Source organism: Rutilus rutilus, assembly GCF_951802725.1.
Source record: "Rutilus rutilus genome assembly, chromosome: 1".
NCBI classification, from domain to species: domain Eukaryota; kingdom Metazoa; phylum Chordata; class Actinopteri; order Cypriniformes; family Leuciscidae; genus Rutilus; species Rutilus rutilus.
In genome coordinates, this window is record NC_140209.1 from 47,638,145 (window position 1) to 47,657,591 (window position 19,447).

General features: G+C 39.4%; 1 protein-coding gene across 1 annotated transcript; it reads left to right on the forward strand.

The window, feature by feature from the left end:
- The first annotated feature begins 1,673 nt into the window (after positions 1-1,673).
- Positions 1,674-16,918, forward strand: lasp1 (LIM and SH3 protein 1). Its single transcript, XM_084405171.1, has 7 exons — positions 1,674-2,349; positions 5,128-5,222; positions 9,814-9,898; positions 13,526-13,633; positions 15,177-15,267; positions 15,357-15,445; positions 15,529-16,918. The coding sequence occupies exons 1-7, from the start codon at positions 2,281-2,283 to the stop codon at positions 15,700-15,702; spliced, it is 711 nt and encodes a 236-aa protein (XP_084261297.1). The 5' UTR covers positions 1,674-2,280; the 3' UTR covers positions 15,703-16,918.
- The last annotated feature ends 2,529 nt before the right edge of the window (positions 16,919-19,447 follow it).

Below are 19,447 nucleotides of genomic sequence, written 5' to 3' on the forward strand. Positions count from 1 at the left end.
CCATCTTAATATTGTACTTGTTGGCCTAAACAAGCAATAGTTGGTTTGAGGTTTACGGCTTTTTACAACAGCTCTAAAAAAGAGAGAGAGAGAGAGAGAAAGCTCTCTGTAGTCATAAATCTGTGTGTTTTGTAACCAGACCCTTTCTTTGCGTTATTGGTATATGATATGCATGGCAGGTTTCAGATTACTGGCCTATGTCATCGCCATGTGTTACTTGAAAACCGATTACTAATGATTTCTCCTCATTTTTAAGTGGTCTGAAGAAAAGATAGAAAGAAAAAACAGGGGGCACCCGGATTTGAACCGGGGACCTCTTGATCTGCAGTCAAATGCTCTACCACTGAGCTATACCCCCTTGCAGAAGACGTGCCACAGGTGATGTTTTCACAGGTTACTGAGAGCTCAGCCCATTGTCTAAATATTACAGTGGGTGTGTTTTATGCAGGTGTGACTGTTTGTGTTGTGCATATTCTGAGCTTATAACTGTGTGATCTCATTTGGTTGCAATAGCCATAAATAATGTAATAATATGAGAATGGTTTTGTTTGTTTGTTTAAATGTTATTGAGGATAGAATGTAATCTGAAATCTAATACAAAATTAAATAAGTTGTAACTTTAGTCCATTTATTACTGTTTTTTGTGTGTGTGTGTGTGTACATTTTACATCTGTCAGAAGCCAATATTATATGATTAGGCCAACAAGTAAGAGAGGCTGGGACTCTTCTCCAGTATATGTCAGCATTGGCCACTAAATCTAGGTAAAATAAACAAATAATACATTTTAAATTTAATAATCAAATAAAATCACAAAAACTACCAAAAAAGCTAGCATTTCCACCAATACTGCCCAAGAAACAAAAAGTTAAATATATGAATATAAAAAATGCATATAAAAATAAATAAATAAAATAAAACAGTAAACACAGACCAATTCAAGAAGTAAAAATGTAAATAAAATGTTGGCACATAAATGACTTTCAAAAATTATCCCCAAACAAAAAGATTAATTTTGGTAATCATAAGCTTATAGGCTATATTCAAAATATATATTCACCAAACATATTTAATGTCAATCTGTCAAGACGAAGTGGGAAATCTGTGTTTGTTGTCGTCCCCCCCCCCCCCCCCCCCCCCCCCCCCAAAAAAACTGTATATGCAAGATCTGATTTTTCTGTATAAATTTGGAACAACTAAAAAACATGTAACAACTTGTGATATTTATGAAAAATGCTTATGTCTTTTATCTACAATTATCTACCTTCATTATACAGTTGACAACTGTTGAATGTATATAGTGTGGTTTGATTGTGTTCACTTGTTTAGCCAACAGCTATAACAAAAAAATATGGTGTAATTGAAATTTTAGTTTGGAGACTACACACATTTGTCTAATTGACTCAAAACCTTATAGTAGGGAAAAAAAAAAACCTATGGAAATCAATGGCTTCCGCCAACTGTCTGGTTATCAACATTCTTTACTAATATCTTCTTTTGTGTTCAACAGAAGAAAGAAATTCATACAGGTTTGGAACCACATTAGGGTGAGTAAATTATGATCAAATATTCATTTTTTGGGGGGTGAACTATATCTTTAAAAAAGTATTTTAGGCCTACTTTACTGAAATGTATGTAGTTGCATATTTAGCCACCAGGTGTCGCTCAAACAAAGGGCGGCACAAAGTACAAAGCTCGAAATTGAAACAAGCGTCGGTTTCACTGGTTTGGATTTAATGTGAATAGCTTGTGTGTTTGATATACATCAACAAACAGCAAAGACACTGTAGCTGTTTTAGTTTTATTTAACGTTTAAATATGCTGAATGCGCATTATTCAAAAACACTTTGTTATCAGTGTTTATTCTAAAACGCCATAGTTTGACTGAATAGACAGTATGAGGGCAGGTACACTCCCAACATATCTGTTTTAAGATCCGGTGGATGATGTGGTTTTAAAACAAATAAAACTGAATATAAACACAAGATACGACAAGCTTTAAGTCCTTTAACTCAAGAGCAGGTTTTTTTTCCTCCCCATTTCAAGTGATAAAGAATAAATATTTGAGAGTGCAAGACTTCCGCTGAATGCCCTTGCTTATCTGAACGGGAGCGCGCAGCAGGACAGAGCGGCAGTGCCGTGAGCGCGCCTTCCGTGTATGACAGCCAGCGGTGCGAACTGGACTCATCAACGGCTAGCGATCCACACCTCGCGCGTTATCTAGCAAATTCTGCTCTGCGGATCGTTTCTTCAACTCATTCCTTCGCTACTACTTCTCCAAAATGAACCCACTGTGTGGCAGATGTAACCGAGTGGTGTATCCCACGGAAAAAGTGAATTGTCTTGACAAGGTAAGGCATAACGTTACTTAGCATATGCTAGCATAGTTTACACATCTGGCCGTGAGAATGGGGTATATTTGGATCTAGACATGTATAATACAGATTTAATAATGTGGCTTAAAGGAGACCATTTCCGATGTGGTGGCTATCGAGATTGTGAGCAGAGCGGAAACGTCTAAGCGAAGGGGCTAACGTTAGGAATGCAAAGCCTTGATTGTGATAACTTCATAGCATGCTACAAGTTGTCGATGATATATTTATTTTTCTCAGTGTGTATATCGTCTGATATCGACAGAAATTTTCCGCGGAAGTCGTTATTTTTCAAACAAACGCCATCAGCCTGTTCGTGGCCTCTGTCGCGAGGAGGAGGAGGAGGAGGTTTGTTTATGACGTGTCAGTCTGTCCTGTGGGCGACATGGACGGACCCGAAAAACCCAAAACAGCCCAAGTCCTGTCGTACTCTAGTGTCTCTTAACGACAATCAAACAACTGGGTTATTCACGCGGTTTGGGTTGTATACTATCTCGGGGTTTTTGTTATCTAGCCAGCTTCGCAGCAACTTCGCCTGTGTACGTATGAGGCCTGTGAGTTATTAAAAACGTGCTATATTTGGGCCAATTTGACACGTATTCCTGAAATATAGTCCCAACGTTAACCGCGATATCAGTCGGGCCTTGCATTTACATGATGTGCACATCTGTACTAACGTTACATGTTTACCAACCGGCCAGAGGAAGTGTTGCTTGCTCCTCGACACGCTTTTGAAACGTTTTCTCTGCTGACCCCACCCCCCTCTTAACCCATATCCTTATCGCTCTGGGTTTGAGAGTGGTGAAATCTTGAGTTTTTGAATGGCTTTAGATGCTCCAAGAGGGTGGGGTCGCCCTCCTTTATTTTCATGCAGTGCAAGTATTTGCGAGGGAGAGAAACTGGGGCGGTGTGATAATAAGTAACGCGTGTAATGGACGTTAAAAGCATATTAATCGATTGCCGACGGTCTCCGTGGCCTTGAACGAAACAGCTTTGAGGAATGACTACACAGACGTAAAGGCAGTGAGGCTTGCAGTTTACGTAAGAGTAAAAGTTGAGGCGTTTGATGGCACACCTCCCACAAATGTTGTCGAAAAATAGCACAGACCCCCACATACGTACACAAGTTGGTTCCTATTCATTGCCTAAAGGAAAGGCCTCAACACAAGTTGCTTCACACTGTCATTCTTTTGAGGCACGTTGATGGTTCCCTCAGCTTAAAGAGAGGCCAACCATTGCTCATAATTCTGCTTCAGTGCTTAAGGTCATCATCTGTCACTCTGAAGAACATCTCAGAAGAACCGCACCCTAGAGAGGTGGTCACAAAACTGAACATTTACTCTTTGTTCAGGACACTTTTTTTTTTTTTTTTTTGTGGTGCACAGAAAGAGAAGTTAAGCAGATTGGTCAGACAGCCCTTTTCTGTACAATAGCAGAAGATGATGACCATCAAGCTTCAAAAAGAACAATAAAAACACCATAAAATAGTTTCTGCGGTTGGAGTCATTAAGATTTTTTTTTTATTTAAAAGAAATTCATACTTTTATTCAGCAAGGGTGCATTAAATTGATTTAAATTCACACATTTGCAATGTTACAAAAGATTTCTATTCATTGAAGAATCCTATCCTAAAATTATTTTATCACAATTTCCACAAAAAATAGCTAGCAAAGTTTTCAACATTGATAATAAGAAGAAATGTTTATTTAAATCATCATATTAGATTATATGATTTCTGAAGGATTATGTGACACTGAAGACTGGAGTAATGATGCTGAAGATTCAGCTTTGCCATTTAAAAAAAAAAAAAAAATCTATAAGGTGTATTTTTGGTTATGAGCGAAACCTCTGCTCAAGTGTTTGCAAGCAACTTCCTCTCCTTGGCACTGCAGTAGATGCATGACTTTGTTGCTCACACACTCATGCACATGTGATCAAACTACGATATTCCAGCTGACTGCCAAGAAAGTGTTTGATATAGAAATACAAGCATACCCACGTCTAAATCGTACGCATTGCAGTTAGCATGCCTGACTGGCTGTATAGATGGAATGTAGGGTAGTGGGTCAGGTCAGTCGCCCCAGTCCATTTTCTCTGTGTGTGTGGTCTCTTATTACTGAAACACTCCCGTGGTTAACATTAACTAAGGAAGCTTCTAATCAAAGACTAGCATAAATTTCAGCTACATAGTTTGGTTTATAGCCATTTGGAGACCAGTATCTCAGTGTGTTTCCCAGATCTTTCTTTCTGTTTTTCCTAATGTTGCAAGAATCTGGGAAAATTGTTATGTAACTTGCTTTGTAACCACTTGACAACCAGTGTGCTATGGGGGGGTTTCATATAAACTATCTTCACTCAAGACATGCCAGAGAGTCTTTAAAATGAATGCATTCACACAGAAAAAAAAAACGTGTCTTTACTCCGAATGGATGTAACCTCAAGTTGGGCTTCTTTTGCAACACATGTGGTGCCTGAGCCTGTATTTCTTTCCAAGTGCTTTCAAAGAACAAGCACTCCATTGTTTTTTTCCATTTAATCCTCAGAGCGAAACGCATAGACTTTGTAACGGCCATAGCGACTGAATTAGCAACACTAAGGGATCTGAAGGAAGGACTTCATCTCATTTGCTCTTTTTATTTGTCTTTATCTCTCCCAACTCCGTTGCAGACAATTTCCCTGTTTTTTTTGCATACACCTCCTAATACAAACACATTTTAAAGCTTTAATCTATCATCTCTCTGTGTCTCTCTCTTTCAGTACTGGCATAAAGGATGCTTTAGCTGTGAGGTCTGTAAGATGACTCTAAACATGAAGAACTACAAAGGCTTTGAGAAGAGACCATACTGTAATGCGTAAGTATCGCTGCTCTCTGCCTGTGAGTTTTCTGTGTTTGCTTATACATATTCTTAAAGTTGGCATTAAATAAAATTAACATAATTTAACTTTGTAATCATTGGATAAAATCATGTCTCACCGTGTATTTTTTTTCTTGTTTAATAAGCCATTTCACTTGAAAATACGTCATAATACAGAAGCAAATTCAGTCACAACTTTAAAATCACAGTGAATTTCCATTCACAATCCCATTTTAGAGAATTAACAAATATAATGCAGCACTTGATGTGTTGAAAAGTGGGTGTTGCATATTAAAATGAGCCACATCTAATTCGTGGTTTCTAAAACAATGTCTGAATAGCTATTTGGCTAGTGGCTAACTTCCAATAGTGGGCCAGGGCCTTCCACCAGGGTCCAATAGCTGGCTCGGCTTAAATGGTGTTTAAAAAGAGCATCTTAAAGGTAGAGCAAGTTAGTACATTGTAATTGAAGATAGAAAGTCAGACACTTTTTGTCTTTTGATAGTGGAAAGGTCACGTCTGCTCACACAGTAGCTGAATTGTTCAGTCATTTGTGGAAATGACATTGAGGGAAATTCCTATAATTTCACAACAATGACCCATACATATACATGCACAAATGAATTCACTTCTCTGGAATCCACTTCTGATCACTAATAGACTAGTCTTGTGAGTCAGATACCTCAGTTATAGCATCCCAGCCCATTCATACTTCATTAACACTTGAAGTGTTTTAATGCAGACCACCAGGCGTAGCATGGCCAGAATAAATGTATGAAGTCATATTAGCCGCATTTCCACTGTCGGGCCAGGCCCGGGCCAGGGCTTTAAACGGGCCGTGCCGGGCTAATAGCCTCGGGCCAATAGCACCGGGCATGCGTTTCCACTGTCGGGCCAGAAGCTCCACAGCGCTTCACTAAAACACGCCCGTAACACGCCTCTCTGGGACAACGTCACACTAACCCATCATTTCACCAACAAATGGAAGTTTTATAAGAAAACTAATCAGAAATCACTGGAAACAGCGTTGAAAACAAACACGATAAAAGCGGCCGTTTGCTAGCTTTTTTTTTTGTTTGTTTGTTTGTTTAGCAGCTTCTTGAATATTTAAAACCCACGCATCGATGTTTTACCACAGGTTTACAATAAAAAGTGATACATTGATCATAATGAATTAATTTATGTAAAAATTGCACATTAGTCACTCAGAAATAAATTACCGTTAGGTCTATTTCACAAAAGAAAGAGGACACACTTACTTTTTCAGTCGCGTCTGTTTCTTTATCTGGTAACTTAGTTACAGGACATATTTACATCACATTTAGAAAAAATGATCATTTCTACAAATATATGCCATACGACCTGAGGAGCTTTAGCACTCTCTCGACTCCCATACAGATATTTTCAGTCAGAGAAACAGAGGAAGCTCCCGAAAAAAAAGTTACTTTATTTTTAGATAGTCCGGTTTAAAGAGACGAGACGTAGGCTATGACAGATAAAATAAAAACATGACTGTGATAGCCTTTAAGATTGGTCTGATTTTTTACTATGCGTATCTTCAAGCGTTTACTATGTTTACTATGGTAACGGCTAGCGCGCATAGTCTTTTGCATCACAAACAGAAGGCATTCAAACATGAACGCGATTTAAATTATTTTATTTTTAAGTCTTTAATCTGACAGAATCATCCGGCGCTGCCGTCTCCCAACGGTAAACTCTTCCTCTGTTGGTAACCACTCCTCTAGCCCGAGCTGGCCCGCTTTGGCCCAAGGTATTCGACGGGCCAGAAATCCTGGCCGTTGGCCCCGATCAAGCCCCGATCAAGCCCCGGAAGTGACAGTGGAAACGCGACTGGCCCTGGCACGCACTAGCACGGCCCGGCCCTGGCCCGACAGTGGAAACGCGGCTAATGACCAGCTGGCATAGAAAATATGCAAATGCATCCCTTTTGTGAGTGTGTCTCACACTCATGTTCATAATACACCAGGGGACTTTAGTCTTTATTTAGCAAATTATTTATGTCTGTTCCTCTGTCTAGATCTGCTTCTCCCACTGTTTACTCGAAGATAATTTGACTAAATGAGCATGGCAGAGTAATTTCCTCTTCCGTCCAACAGATAAAGGCCTGTTTACTTCTGAGAGTGATGGTCTAATGAAAGATCCACCAGAAGTAAAAAAGCATCTGCTTCGATCACGATGGGATTGTCTGTTAACTGATATAAACATATAAATCAGCCTGGGTGCCTGAGTGCCATTGATCTGCGCATGTTTGTTTACCTCTCTGTGTCTGTGATTTGAGTGAGAAATAACTTTTAGCGGAAAAAAAAGTGTGTTTTGGACTGCATGCACAACAACAATATATATTTTTACTTTATTCCATTGCGCCCACCACAGAAGTGTGCATATATTTTTATTTGTCAGGCTCAACTTGTTAAACTTGACAAAAAAAAAAAAAAAGGCAGCAGTAAAATAATGGCAATAACAGTCAAAGTTTGGCAACAGTCAAATTTATTAAACTTTTGCCGGTAATTAGGTTGTTATAATCGCTAGAAATGACAGAGCTGTAATGTAACTTGACACAACATCATGTTAGCCAGCTAGATAGTTTTATGATGATAATTTAAATCAGCAGAAATCACAACAGCATTGTTTATTACATCACACCAAACTAAATGTTTGTTTGTTTTTGCCATCAGTCCATCAGTGCTGTTATTGTTAAAGACCCTTGTAGTCAGTACTTTGATCCATTAAAACTCATCTTTGATCATCAAAATTACATATTTTTTCATGATTCAAGAAAAAATCTTCATGCCTTAAAATAGCTTGAATGTAACTCTGTAAGGTGATTGGTTTAAAGGTAGATTGTGATGTCAGAAACACCAGCGATTTCATAGAAAATGCAAAGCCTTTTATTGTGAGAACTTCATAACATGCTACAAGTTCTCAGTGTGTGTATATCGTCTGGTATCGACAGAAATTTTCCGCAGAAGTCGTTCTTTTAGTATTGATTTAGTCGTGGTAGGAGTAAAGATAAACCATGAATCCTCTTTATCTCTATTATTGTCACAAAAAATAAATATTTTTATAATAGAAGTTTATCAGTAGCTACGGAACGTATGGTAACCCACGTTCCCTGAACGTTTTTGAGACTGTCTTTGGTTCACTGCTGTTTTAAAGAGAAAATACTCAGCAATGGTGTTGACTTACGCATTTGCACATGGTTTGCCTTAAAGCATATTAAAAACATAGACACACAAACAACATTAAAAGCTTGATTTTCACCAAAGGGGGACTAAAACTTGAACATAATTTTTGTTAATTTAAATAAAGTTGAAATAAAATAAAATATAAATATTAGATACAAAATTAGAAACTAGAAATGTTGCCTTGGCGACTAACTAAAATAAAATAAGTTGAAGTAGCTACTAAAATGACCAAAACTGAAACTGAAATAAAAATAAATTAAAGCTAAATAGAAGTAGGCTATATTTTAAAAAATCTAATAAAAATGACACATAAAGCACATAACCAAATTACTAAAATAAAAATGAAGCTAAAAACATAAAAATAAAAACTACTAGCTACAAAATATATAGTAATATTATGCTAAAAGAAGACTGCAGCCCATCCTTGGTGTTGAGCCTTGTATCTCTATTGGTTTTTAATTTTAATGTTGTATCAGAAAATAAATAAATGGTAGCCTACTTGTTTGAAAGCATGTTTGAAACTAGTTTGTAGGTCACTACATGACTTTCTTTGAAGTATTTGGCGTAGCTTTTTGAGCAAGGAAAGATCAGTCTGTATTTATTTACACTGATTTACAGAGCATGTTCTGTATTATGTGTCGGTTACCTGCAGCAACACAGTGTCTGTGTACTATATAGAGGTGAACTAAGCAGACAGATTGTCCTGTTGTAACCAGGAGCAGACACTGTTTTGATTGGCTCAGTTGTTGTGTTGTGAAGTATGATTAATTTTGCCTGTTACATCCTGTCATTATATATTTTTATATGGTTATATGATTAGTGTAATAGTTCTGTTTGCTTCTGTATTACCAAATATATCAGTTAGTGCTGTAATTGTAATTTGTGTACTCTGTTGTAAAGTTCTGTTATTTCTGGTACTCTAATTATGTGTTGCGTTGGATGATTGTGGTGGTTGGGGTTGTCTCTGTCATGCTAATTTTGTGTTGCGTTGGTCTGTGAAAATAGGGCAAATAAGCTGCCTTGTTTACACAAGGCACAAATTACACTTGTGCAGCTTCACTATCCCCATACAGATCAGTGATAAGCCCATGTGGACATTTACCTACACAACCACTAATTCAGGATCTTTGTCTTTATCAGCAGGATGGTTAAAAAGTGTCCAATTTGAGTAGCCTTGATGGGTAATATAATAGCCCATTATAACAATGAGCTACAGTCAGCAGTATAAATAGTTTACGCATTAAATGGGATCTAAACAAATTAATAATTAAAAATACTTTTGATTGTCATTCAACTAGGAGAAATACTGAGATGTTAATTTGAAAATCCTTATAGGATTTCAAATGCTGATGTTAACTAAAATGGCTCTGTGTGTATTTCAGACACTATCCGAAGACGTCATTCACCAGTGTTGCAGACACTCCGGAGAATCTGCGCCTGAAACAGCAAAGCAAGATGCAGAGCCAGGTACAACATGCCAATATTTGCTTTCTCTTATCATCCTCTCTCCTCTTCTGGTGATTTCTGTTTTTTGTGGCGTTGCACTCCTAAGCATGAAATAATTCTCAAAGAATGCACAAGTCAAGTCATAATCATCTCCCAGGGCTCCACTCAACACTGCTCTTGTGTGAGGAAGAACTATGTTGAAGTATGTGGAACACAGATTCTGGTGTATCGTGACTTTTTAAAACATATATATTTTAAAATTCCCATGTTTTTTTTAGTAAGAACTATTAGGTCAGATAAACTAAACAAGCAACAATCATCATGACATCTTATTCCACTCTCTCAGTTTTTACAGATGTTGTTGTATTGACCGCATTAGTAAAGATAAACCATTAATCCTCTTTATCTCTATTATTGTCACAAAAAAGAAGTATATTTATAATATAAGTCTAGCACTTTCCTCAATGAATACGAGTGTTAGGCCTGGCATCCGACGCTCCGCAACATCTGACTGCCATAGGGGTGACGGAGGAACTCAACAGGGTAAGCCGTCTCTGGGGAACACACTGGAGCAAATAGACACAAGTATCTGGCCGACCAGGCGAGAATGGCGTAGCAAACCGACACTTGAGCGGGTTCCTTGCGCTACTGGCCACTTGGGGCGATTATACGGGAGGATATTGGCTCTACACGAAGACTATAGAATCTAGCAAATGTGTTGGGTGTCGCCCAGCCCGCAGCTCTACATATATCTGTCAGCGAGGCGCCTTGAGCCAACGACCAAGAGGAAGCAACACTTCTAGTTGAGTGCGCTCGTTACCCAAACGGGCAAGGCACGTCTTGGGATTGATACGCCAAGAAAAAAGCATCCACTATCCAGTGGGTTAACCTCTGCTTGGAGATAGCCTTTCCCTTCTGCTGGCCTCCGTAACAGACAAAGAGCTGGTCTGAGGTCCTAAAGCTTTGCGTTCTGTCCACGTATAACCGCAAGGAGCGGACGGGACAGAGAAAAGCCAGGGCTGGGTCTGCCTCCTCCAAGGGCAGTGCTTGCAGGTTCACTACCTGGTCTCTAATGGGCGCGGTAGGAACCTTGGGCACATATCCAGGCCGGGTTCTCAGGACAATGTGAGAGTCAGCCGGTCCGAATTCTAGGCACGATTCATCGACCAAAAACGCTTGTAGGTCCCCTACCCTCTTGATAGAACCCAATGCCGTCAGGAGCACTGTCTTTAGTGACAGGATCTTTAGCTCTGCTGATTGCAGCAGTTCGAAGGGAGGTCTCTGCAGTGCGGAGGATAAATGAGGCAGATTTACTCTCCTTGCCCTGCTCAGGAACCTGACGATCAGGTCATGCTTTCCCAATGACTTACCTTCCAACTGCATTGTGATGCGAGGCAATAGCGGCAACATACAGTGCCTCCAAATCAGCTGGACCCCCTGGAGATGGAGTCGCCACTCTCCTGGAAGCGTAAGCTGTCGTGAGAGCTTGTCGGTTGCACGATTGAGCTCGCCAGGGATGTGAATGGCACGAAGCGACCTCAGGTGCTTCTGACTCCATAAGAGGAGATGGCGGGTGAGTTGCCACATGCGACTGGAGCGCAGACCACCTTGTCAGTTGATTTACGCAACGGTCGCAGTGCTGTCCATATGGACCAGTACATGCTTGTCTCAAAGTGGCACCTTGAAGCGGCTGAGAGCAAGACGTACTGCTAGCAACTCAAAGCAATTGATATGCCAGTGCAGCTGAAGCCCCGTCCACAAACCTGAAGTTGCATGCCCGTTGTACGTGGCCCCCCAGCCGGTGGCAGAGGCTTCCGTGAAGACCACAGCATGCCTGGACACTTGATCTAGAACACCTGCCCGTAGAAACGAAGGGTCCGACCACGGGCTGAAGGTTTGGCTACAATGCGGGGTAATGGAAACCCTGTAGGTGCAGCTCTGCCACGCCCATCTCGGGACCTGACTGTGAAGCCAGTGTTGAAGCAGCCTCATATGAAGCAACCTGAGCGGCGTTATTGCGGCTGTGGATGCCATATGCCCCAGGAGCCTCTGAAAAGGTTTCAGTGGGGCCGCTGTCCTGCGTCTGAACGAATTCAAGCAGTTCAACACCGACTGGACACGCTCCTCAATGAGGCGCGCTGTCTGGTTGACCGAGTCCAGCTCCATACCGAGATAAGAGATCCTCTGCACAGGGGAGAGTTTGCTCTTGTCCCAGTTGACCCGAAGTCCCAACAGGCTGAGGTGCCTGAAGGGAAGGACTTTGTACTGATACGCCTCAAAAGCAAAGCGCAGGAAGGGCCTGTGTCGAGGAATAATCGAGACGTGAAAGTAAGCGTCCTTCAGGTCAATCGCTGCAATCCAATCTTGGGGACGGATGCATTTGAAAATGCGTTTCTGCGAGAGCATTTTGAATGGGAACTTGTGCAGGGCCCGATTCAAAACTCGCGGGTCCAAGATTGGCCGTAACCTACCGCCTTGGGTACAATGAAGTAGGGGCTGTAGAACCCTGACTTCATATCGGCTGGGGGAACCGGCTCAATCGCGTCTTTCGCCAGTCGGAGTAGGGTCTGGGTGTGCGGTGCAACACTCACCTGGGTCCACGGGTGGACAGAGGATGCGTGGGAAGGCTTGACTGCGTTCTTGAACCGCATGCTGCTGTCCGCTGGCGATTGCAGAAGGGTTATGAAAGTGGCAAGGTTTTGTAACGGTGCACACTGTCGACCTCGCCTTCTTGTGAAGAGGGGAACGAGAATGACGAGGCATAGCGTCGTGCACTGTCATTCTCACCCTGTTGCCAAGAGGGGAATGAGAGCTGCGAGGCATAGTGTCGCAAGCTGCTATTCTGGTCCTCTTGGAAAGAGGGGAACAAGCGACGAGGCATTGTTTTTTTTCTGAGGTGATCCTGCTGTAGACACGCAACATGAAGGTGAGAGCTTCTTCCAAAAAGAACACTCGAAAAATTGTCTCTTCTTTAGAAGCAAGACTGCTGGAACAGAACATGAATCAGCTCGCCTCCAAAGCGAAATACAAAGATGCGTTGCACCTTCTGCTCATTATATACCTGCACTGCGTGATAGAAGCAGCTGGCGCAATTATCGCATGCCAATGTGCATTGGCTCGTTTAGTTTCTCTCGAAGTAGATTGGTCTCTCTGCGAAAATCCCATTTCTGATGAAAAGGAACATTTGTTCCCAAACTGGCCCAATTTTTACCTTTATTTAATTTATTGCTAGCTTATTACAAAACCACATAAATCAGGGTTTTAAACTGTATTTAGACCCAAATAGATTTGAAAAAAATTATTAACCTCAAGTAAAATAATTAGAAAATAAAACGGCTCATAATATTTAGATTTTGACCTTCTGAGGTTGATGATAAATCTTTTTCTAAATGTCATGCTCCTGTGTTCACTCACCAATTGTTGAAAAGAAAAATGACTTAATTTGTAAAAGTCTGAGGGCCTTTTTACCATGTGAATTGTGGAAAATGCCAAATGTTGTTTTTTTTATGATTATCCATTAACTAATCTGCATTTATGCTGATATAATATAAGGGAGGGAAGTACACCTCTGAACTTGTTTAAATCAAAATGAACAATTATGATTACTTGGATAATTACTATTAATTTTTGCTTGTGTTTGTGTTGCAGGTGCTCTACAAGGAGGAATTTGAGAAGAACAAAGGAAGGGGCTTTAGCGCTGTGGCCGACACACCAGAGATGCAGAGAATCAAGAAAACGCAAGACCAAATAAGCAACGTAGGTCCAACTCTTAAAACAATAAATTCAAAATCATCTACCAAAACATAGCCATTGGAAGCATTTTTTTTTCTGTTCATTTTCTTTCTCGCTTGTGTGTTATGCCTGATATTTACGTTTGCTTTTTGTTTTGTGCCTCCCAACCTTTCTCTTCATCTCTCCAACAAACACAAACATACACATTTGATCTATCATCTTAATCTCCTTTCATTGTTTTTTAATGAATTGTTAGCAAGAAGTCATAATTATTTGACCTTGATGGAGCACTTGTTTAGTCTCACCCTTCCTCTTTTACACCACACCTGTTTGCTGAAGTAGCTGTGCTGTTGCCTAGCAACATTTATGTCACCAACTTCCTTTTTGCAATGTCATTTCCTGTCAGTATGAAAGCGAGCAAGATGGCACTCTATCATCTGGCTCAGGAGACACCCTGTGGATGGTGCAGGAATTACTAGTAATTTGTCACCCCTGCTCAGAATGAAGTTTAATTAAATTAAAACCTCTTGCTGAAACCACCACTTTACAAAATGAAGAGCTGTTTTCTGAGTAGTTTAATTACAAGATAGCACTGCATCAGTATTTATCATGTATTCTATTTTTATTCTTTCTCGCTTCAATTTCCTATAGTTATTTCAGCCTCAACCGCATAACCAAAGAGCCCACTGCTGCAGAAGAAAACCACTCTATTTGAGGATGTCTGTTAAAAGTGCAGCATTGTGGTTGTCTTCATTGTTGCTGTATGATTGCTTTTAGTTCATGGTCAATGAAGTCATCATACACTTCTGTTCAAAGGTTCTTTTATATATATATATGGTAGTGGTAGTCAATTGAAGAAAGGGAATGGGTGTGGGACACAGAGAATCTTCTCTTTTAATTTTCCTAGTTAAATAAACATTACATAAAAAAGAGAGACCAAATACAATCTATTTTGTATTTTTACACTAACTGTGTAATGTTCTATTTATCATACATTTATAAAAAATATAAATTTCATCAAGTTTTTACGCATTTTTACATTTGTTCCAAAAGTATTGTACACTAAAAAAAAACACAGTCATCATGTTTTCAGGGCACTTCAAGTTTGATTTTAGCATGACATAAAGCGGTGATATCTAAGCGGCTGAGTTGTTATCTTACTTTTTTAATTAGTCTTTCCATTAACACCATTTCCATTTTTTTCTTCACAACAAATATTTTATTATATTTTTTCATTTGCAATAGTAACTGGAAAGTATGAAATTGTAATTTAACTCATGTACACATTTTTGTTGGAAATCAATGTCATATGTTGCATATGTTTATAATTTTCAACCCAACTGCTTCCAAGACATTTGCTTTTTATGACAAATAATTCTCTCAATTTTGACTGTTATTGGGCTAAATAATGTTACTCTGGTGGCATATTTTGCAGAATTCACAACAACGTTCAGTACATCACTAAATGTTCGTTTGCGAGGCTTTGGGATGATGAACATAATGACAACATCATAGTTACTGTTCTTTCTTCCTGTTTTGACACATTGTATATGTCTGTGTGTTTCAGATTAAATACCATGAGGACTTTGAGAAGAGCCGAATGGGAGGGGAAGGCCCACCTCAGCACCCACAGACACCACAACAAATCACAACTCCAGGTACACAATATTCGGATTGTTGTCTGGATGATCATTGCAGTCTCAATTTCCTGTGAGCCATAAAATGTGAACATATTTTTCTCTTGTAGCATATCAGCCCCCGGCAGCATCTAAGAACTATCACTATGAGCCTGAGCCTGTGCGTCAGGCCGCTGCCGCCCCTCCTCCCAGCTCTGGGGTAATGAACTCTTAAAACTCTTACACACACTGTCCCACACGCTCCTTTTCAAGTCCTTACGGTCCTCTTTGCGTGTGTTGCAGAAGCGCTACCGAGCGGTGTACGACTACACCGCAGCTGATGAGGACGAGGTGTCGTTCCTGGACGGTGACCTGATAGTGGACGTTCAGCAGATCGACGAGGGATGGATGTACGGAAGAGTGGAGCGCACCGGCCAGCAGGGGATGCTGCCCGCTAACTACGTAGAGGCCATCTGAACATGAGAGAGTGAAAGGATGAAAAGGTTGAAAAAAGAGAGAGGGGGGGAGGGGGGTTGCGGCAGAGACGCAGATGATTAGCCGAGTGCCATCTCACCTTTCAAGATCTCATCTTTTTCCTCTTCTATTCCTGCACTAACTGTCCTATCAGGGGTCAGCCGCTGTGACCCGGTTATGATCCAAAACAAACATAGTTCAGTATGTAATCATACACCCCAACAGCGCATACGCATACTTGCATAAATAGTGAATGATTTACTCCTTTCACCCATATCTTTCTCTCTGTATGCACCTCCCTGTCTATTGCTTTTGCTGTCTGTTTATCTGTTAAATACGCGTTTCCTCAGTCCTGGAAAGGTGCTGTCACAAGTGGCACTTAAGTCTTAACAAGACAACACAAACCCACAAAATACATGACCACACAGGCCTCTAAAATATTCAGGGCCTGCCATAGAGCACTTCGCAGACATCTCAACAAATTTATCTTATCGGTTGCTATGACAATATGTGAAAGAATCTGGTCCAAACATCAGTTGTTAAGTTTTTTTTTTTATATATATATATATTTTTAATTGTTTCATATCTTGTTTGCAGTCTAATTGTAATGTATTCAGTACAGTTTCACATCTCATTGACTGTGGTTCTGTAACAATGCTTGAATATAAGACTTCTGGTCATTCCAATCATTCCATACGTCTGACCATTTCCATCATGTGTTGAAACTGGAATCTTAAGGGGCGAAGCCTTTTGCTACTTTCATATTCACTCAAGCTCCTTTACATTCCACTGGCCCTTAAGGAAATTAATTAGAAATATATGAGCATACTTTTGTTCTGCTGCTCCTGCTTTTAAAAATGACAAGGAAATAGTGATATACTTAATAAAGGGAAAAAAATAAACCATATAGTCACTTAGCGAGCGAGGAGTGGAACCGCATTGTAGAATAGAAGCGAGGAGCCCAAGCACAATTCTATGGACCATTTTTGCTTTGGATTTTAATCATTCCATTGGGTTTGTTCCATTACGGTTTTGGGGTGATCCATGTGCATAGTATGAAACTGTAAGACGTTGTTATTGATGTTTTTGTTAGTTTGATTATTTTTTTTTTTCTCATATCATTGCTTATTCACATTGCCTTGCTGGTATTGTACGAGACGAAATTTTAATGTCAATTTATCAATATCAGTGGAATAAAAAAAATCTATTTGTATACCAAGGCAGGCGGGTTTGTCGAACGAAAGGAATTGTTAACGGTATTAGAATGTTTTAGAGCCTAGCATGTATAACTGGAAACTATGTTACTGTGCAAAGACTCTTGAGATTCTACTGATCATTGTTCTCTAAAATGCCAAAATATAGATGCAGAGAATGATCAAAGTAAGTGTTTTGCTTTCCAACTATTTCCACTATTGTAACTTCAAAGGTGCAATATCTGGGTTACTTATTCCTCTTATTGAAAACATATCCTCAGAATTTCTTCAATATCTAGTATCGGTGTACTATCACCAATATCTCTCCAATTCATTGTAACACATTTTTAAACACCTTATTCTGCACATTATATAACCAGCTGCTGTACTTTCTCAACGTAAGATGCTATATGCTAATATCTAATATGTACGCTACCATTCAAAGGTTTGGGGTGGGCAAGAATTTTTTTTATGTATTTGAAAGCCATCATTTGCTCACTAAGGCTGCATTTATTTAATCAAAAAAGTACAGTAAAAACTGTAATATTGTGACCTTTATACATTTTTTTCAGGATTCTTTGATGAATAGAACGTTCAAAAGAACAGCATTTACTTAAAATAGGCTTTCTTGAAATAGAAATCTTTTGAAAATTTGTCTTTACTGACGCTTTTGATCAATTTAATGCATCCTTACTGAATAAAACTGTTATTTTCTTTCAAAAATAAATCTTACTGATCCCAAAGTTTGAATGGTATTGTATAAATTGGATTTCTTAAGCTCTTTCCCCTTTGTATAACAAATTTTGTAGTCCATGTTTTTTGATAAGATGAGACATAAAGGAATACAACAAGATACTAAAAATATCCAAATCAGATTATTTAAATACTTCAATGCTTTTTATTTTACTTAAACCCTTTTGTTTTGTCCCATCTCTTTATTCCAATACATGCTATTCTCGCTTAAATCTAACAAGGTTTAGCTAAAGTTGATTGTTCTTCTTTTACACACTGGTGGAAAAATCTATGACAGTATGTATAACATGATCTCGCTGTTAGTAATGGTCATTTTTGAATGACAAATCACCTAAAATTAAACAGGAAGGATATTGAAAGGGAACTAAAAGGTAGAAAATGTGTGAGAGAAGAAAAAAAACTCACAAAAACCTTGTGACTGCATGTTTAGATTCACACAAGGTGAACCATGACAGGAGGGCAAGCATTTATACATACTCACAACTTGTGAGTATGTATAAATGCTTGCCCTCCTGTCATGGTTCACCTTGTGTGAATCTAAACATGCATTTGGAGTAAAAAAAAAAAAATTAAATGAATAAAAACTCAACTTTCAAATGCAACACAAATGCAAAGCCTCTACTGATAAAAACAAAACCACATAATTATTTCTTATCTAGTTACCTTCCCTTTTTTTCGTATAGTGAGGTACAGACTAGTTTGATCCTGATAAGCATCTTGCACTCGTCAAAAGAGGATGCTGCACATGATAAACTCCACGTTTAGCGCTCTGTTATTGCTTGCTGCATCTTTCTAGAAGGGAGGACAGTATAGTATTATAGTGATCAGCTGGCGGGAAGGGTCTCAGACCACAGCGGTCCAACAGCCCTTATCGCTGCCTGATCATCCTCCGCTTCTGCTCTGCAAACATCATGCTGGACATCTTGATATTGATGTTCTTCGCCATCATCGGCCTCATGTTCCTGTCCTACATCATCTACATGCTGTGATCGCCATAGCATCCATGAGAGCGGATGCGGGATTCACGTCTTCGGGAGGGATTTGAACACAAAGGTTGGCGATGAATTTGAGCTAATTGTGTTTTTACACTTTATCGAGAAAAACAACACGGTTTGTGCTGTTTACTAGCTGTCCTTGATAATATTGGGTTGACGGACCAAATCGTATTAAGGCAGGTTGTGGATATGGTTAGTAATTAGGACTATAATTTAAAAATGTAGCTGGATATTAAAATTGTAACGGTAAAAAAAAAAAAAAATGAAATAAGCACAATAGACTAACGCGTTTTTTATTTAATTGAAATTTATTATGAATATTAGCTACTAGGCCTCGCTATAACCGCTACATGCGCTGTATTTTGTTGCAGCTTACAGGAAGAAGCTCTGTGTTTGTGGGATCATGTCTCTGGATGCCGAGATGAGGAACAGCTGTTCACCGAATCCACTGGACGACGCAGCAGGATACACTTACAAGATGAGACTTCACACTTCCTTCTCATCTCTCTGTCATACAAACACTGTTCCTGCAGGATAGCACCCGACACAAACACAACCTACACCAGACTGCTGTGTTCCTCCTACCTTTTATTTAGAAGACACTATTAAAATATATTTTCCTAAAGGCGCAGTCCATGGCTGAAATAGTACCACAAACTCTTAAGATCTATGGCTGTCTGGCTATTATTTGGGTCCTATTCTTCTGTCTATAATTTCTGCACATATCTATCTGAAAATATATCTATTTTCAAATGCATGTATTTTATGTCAATGGATGTTCAAAAATTACCAATTGATTTTCAGAAT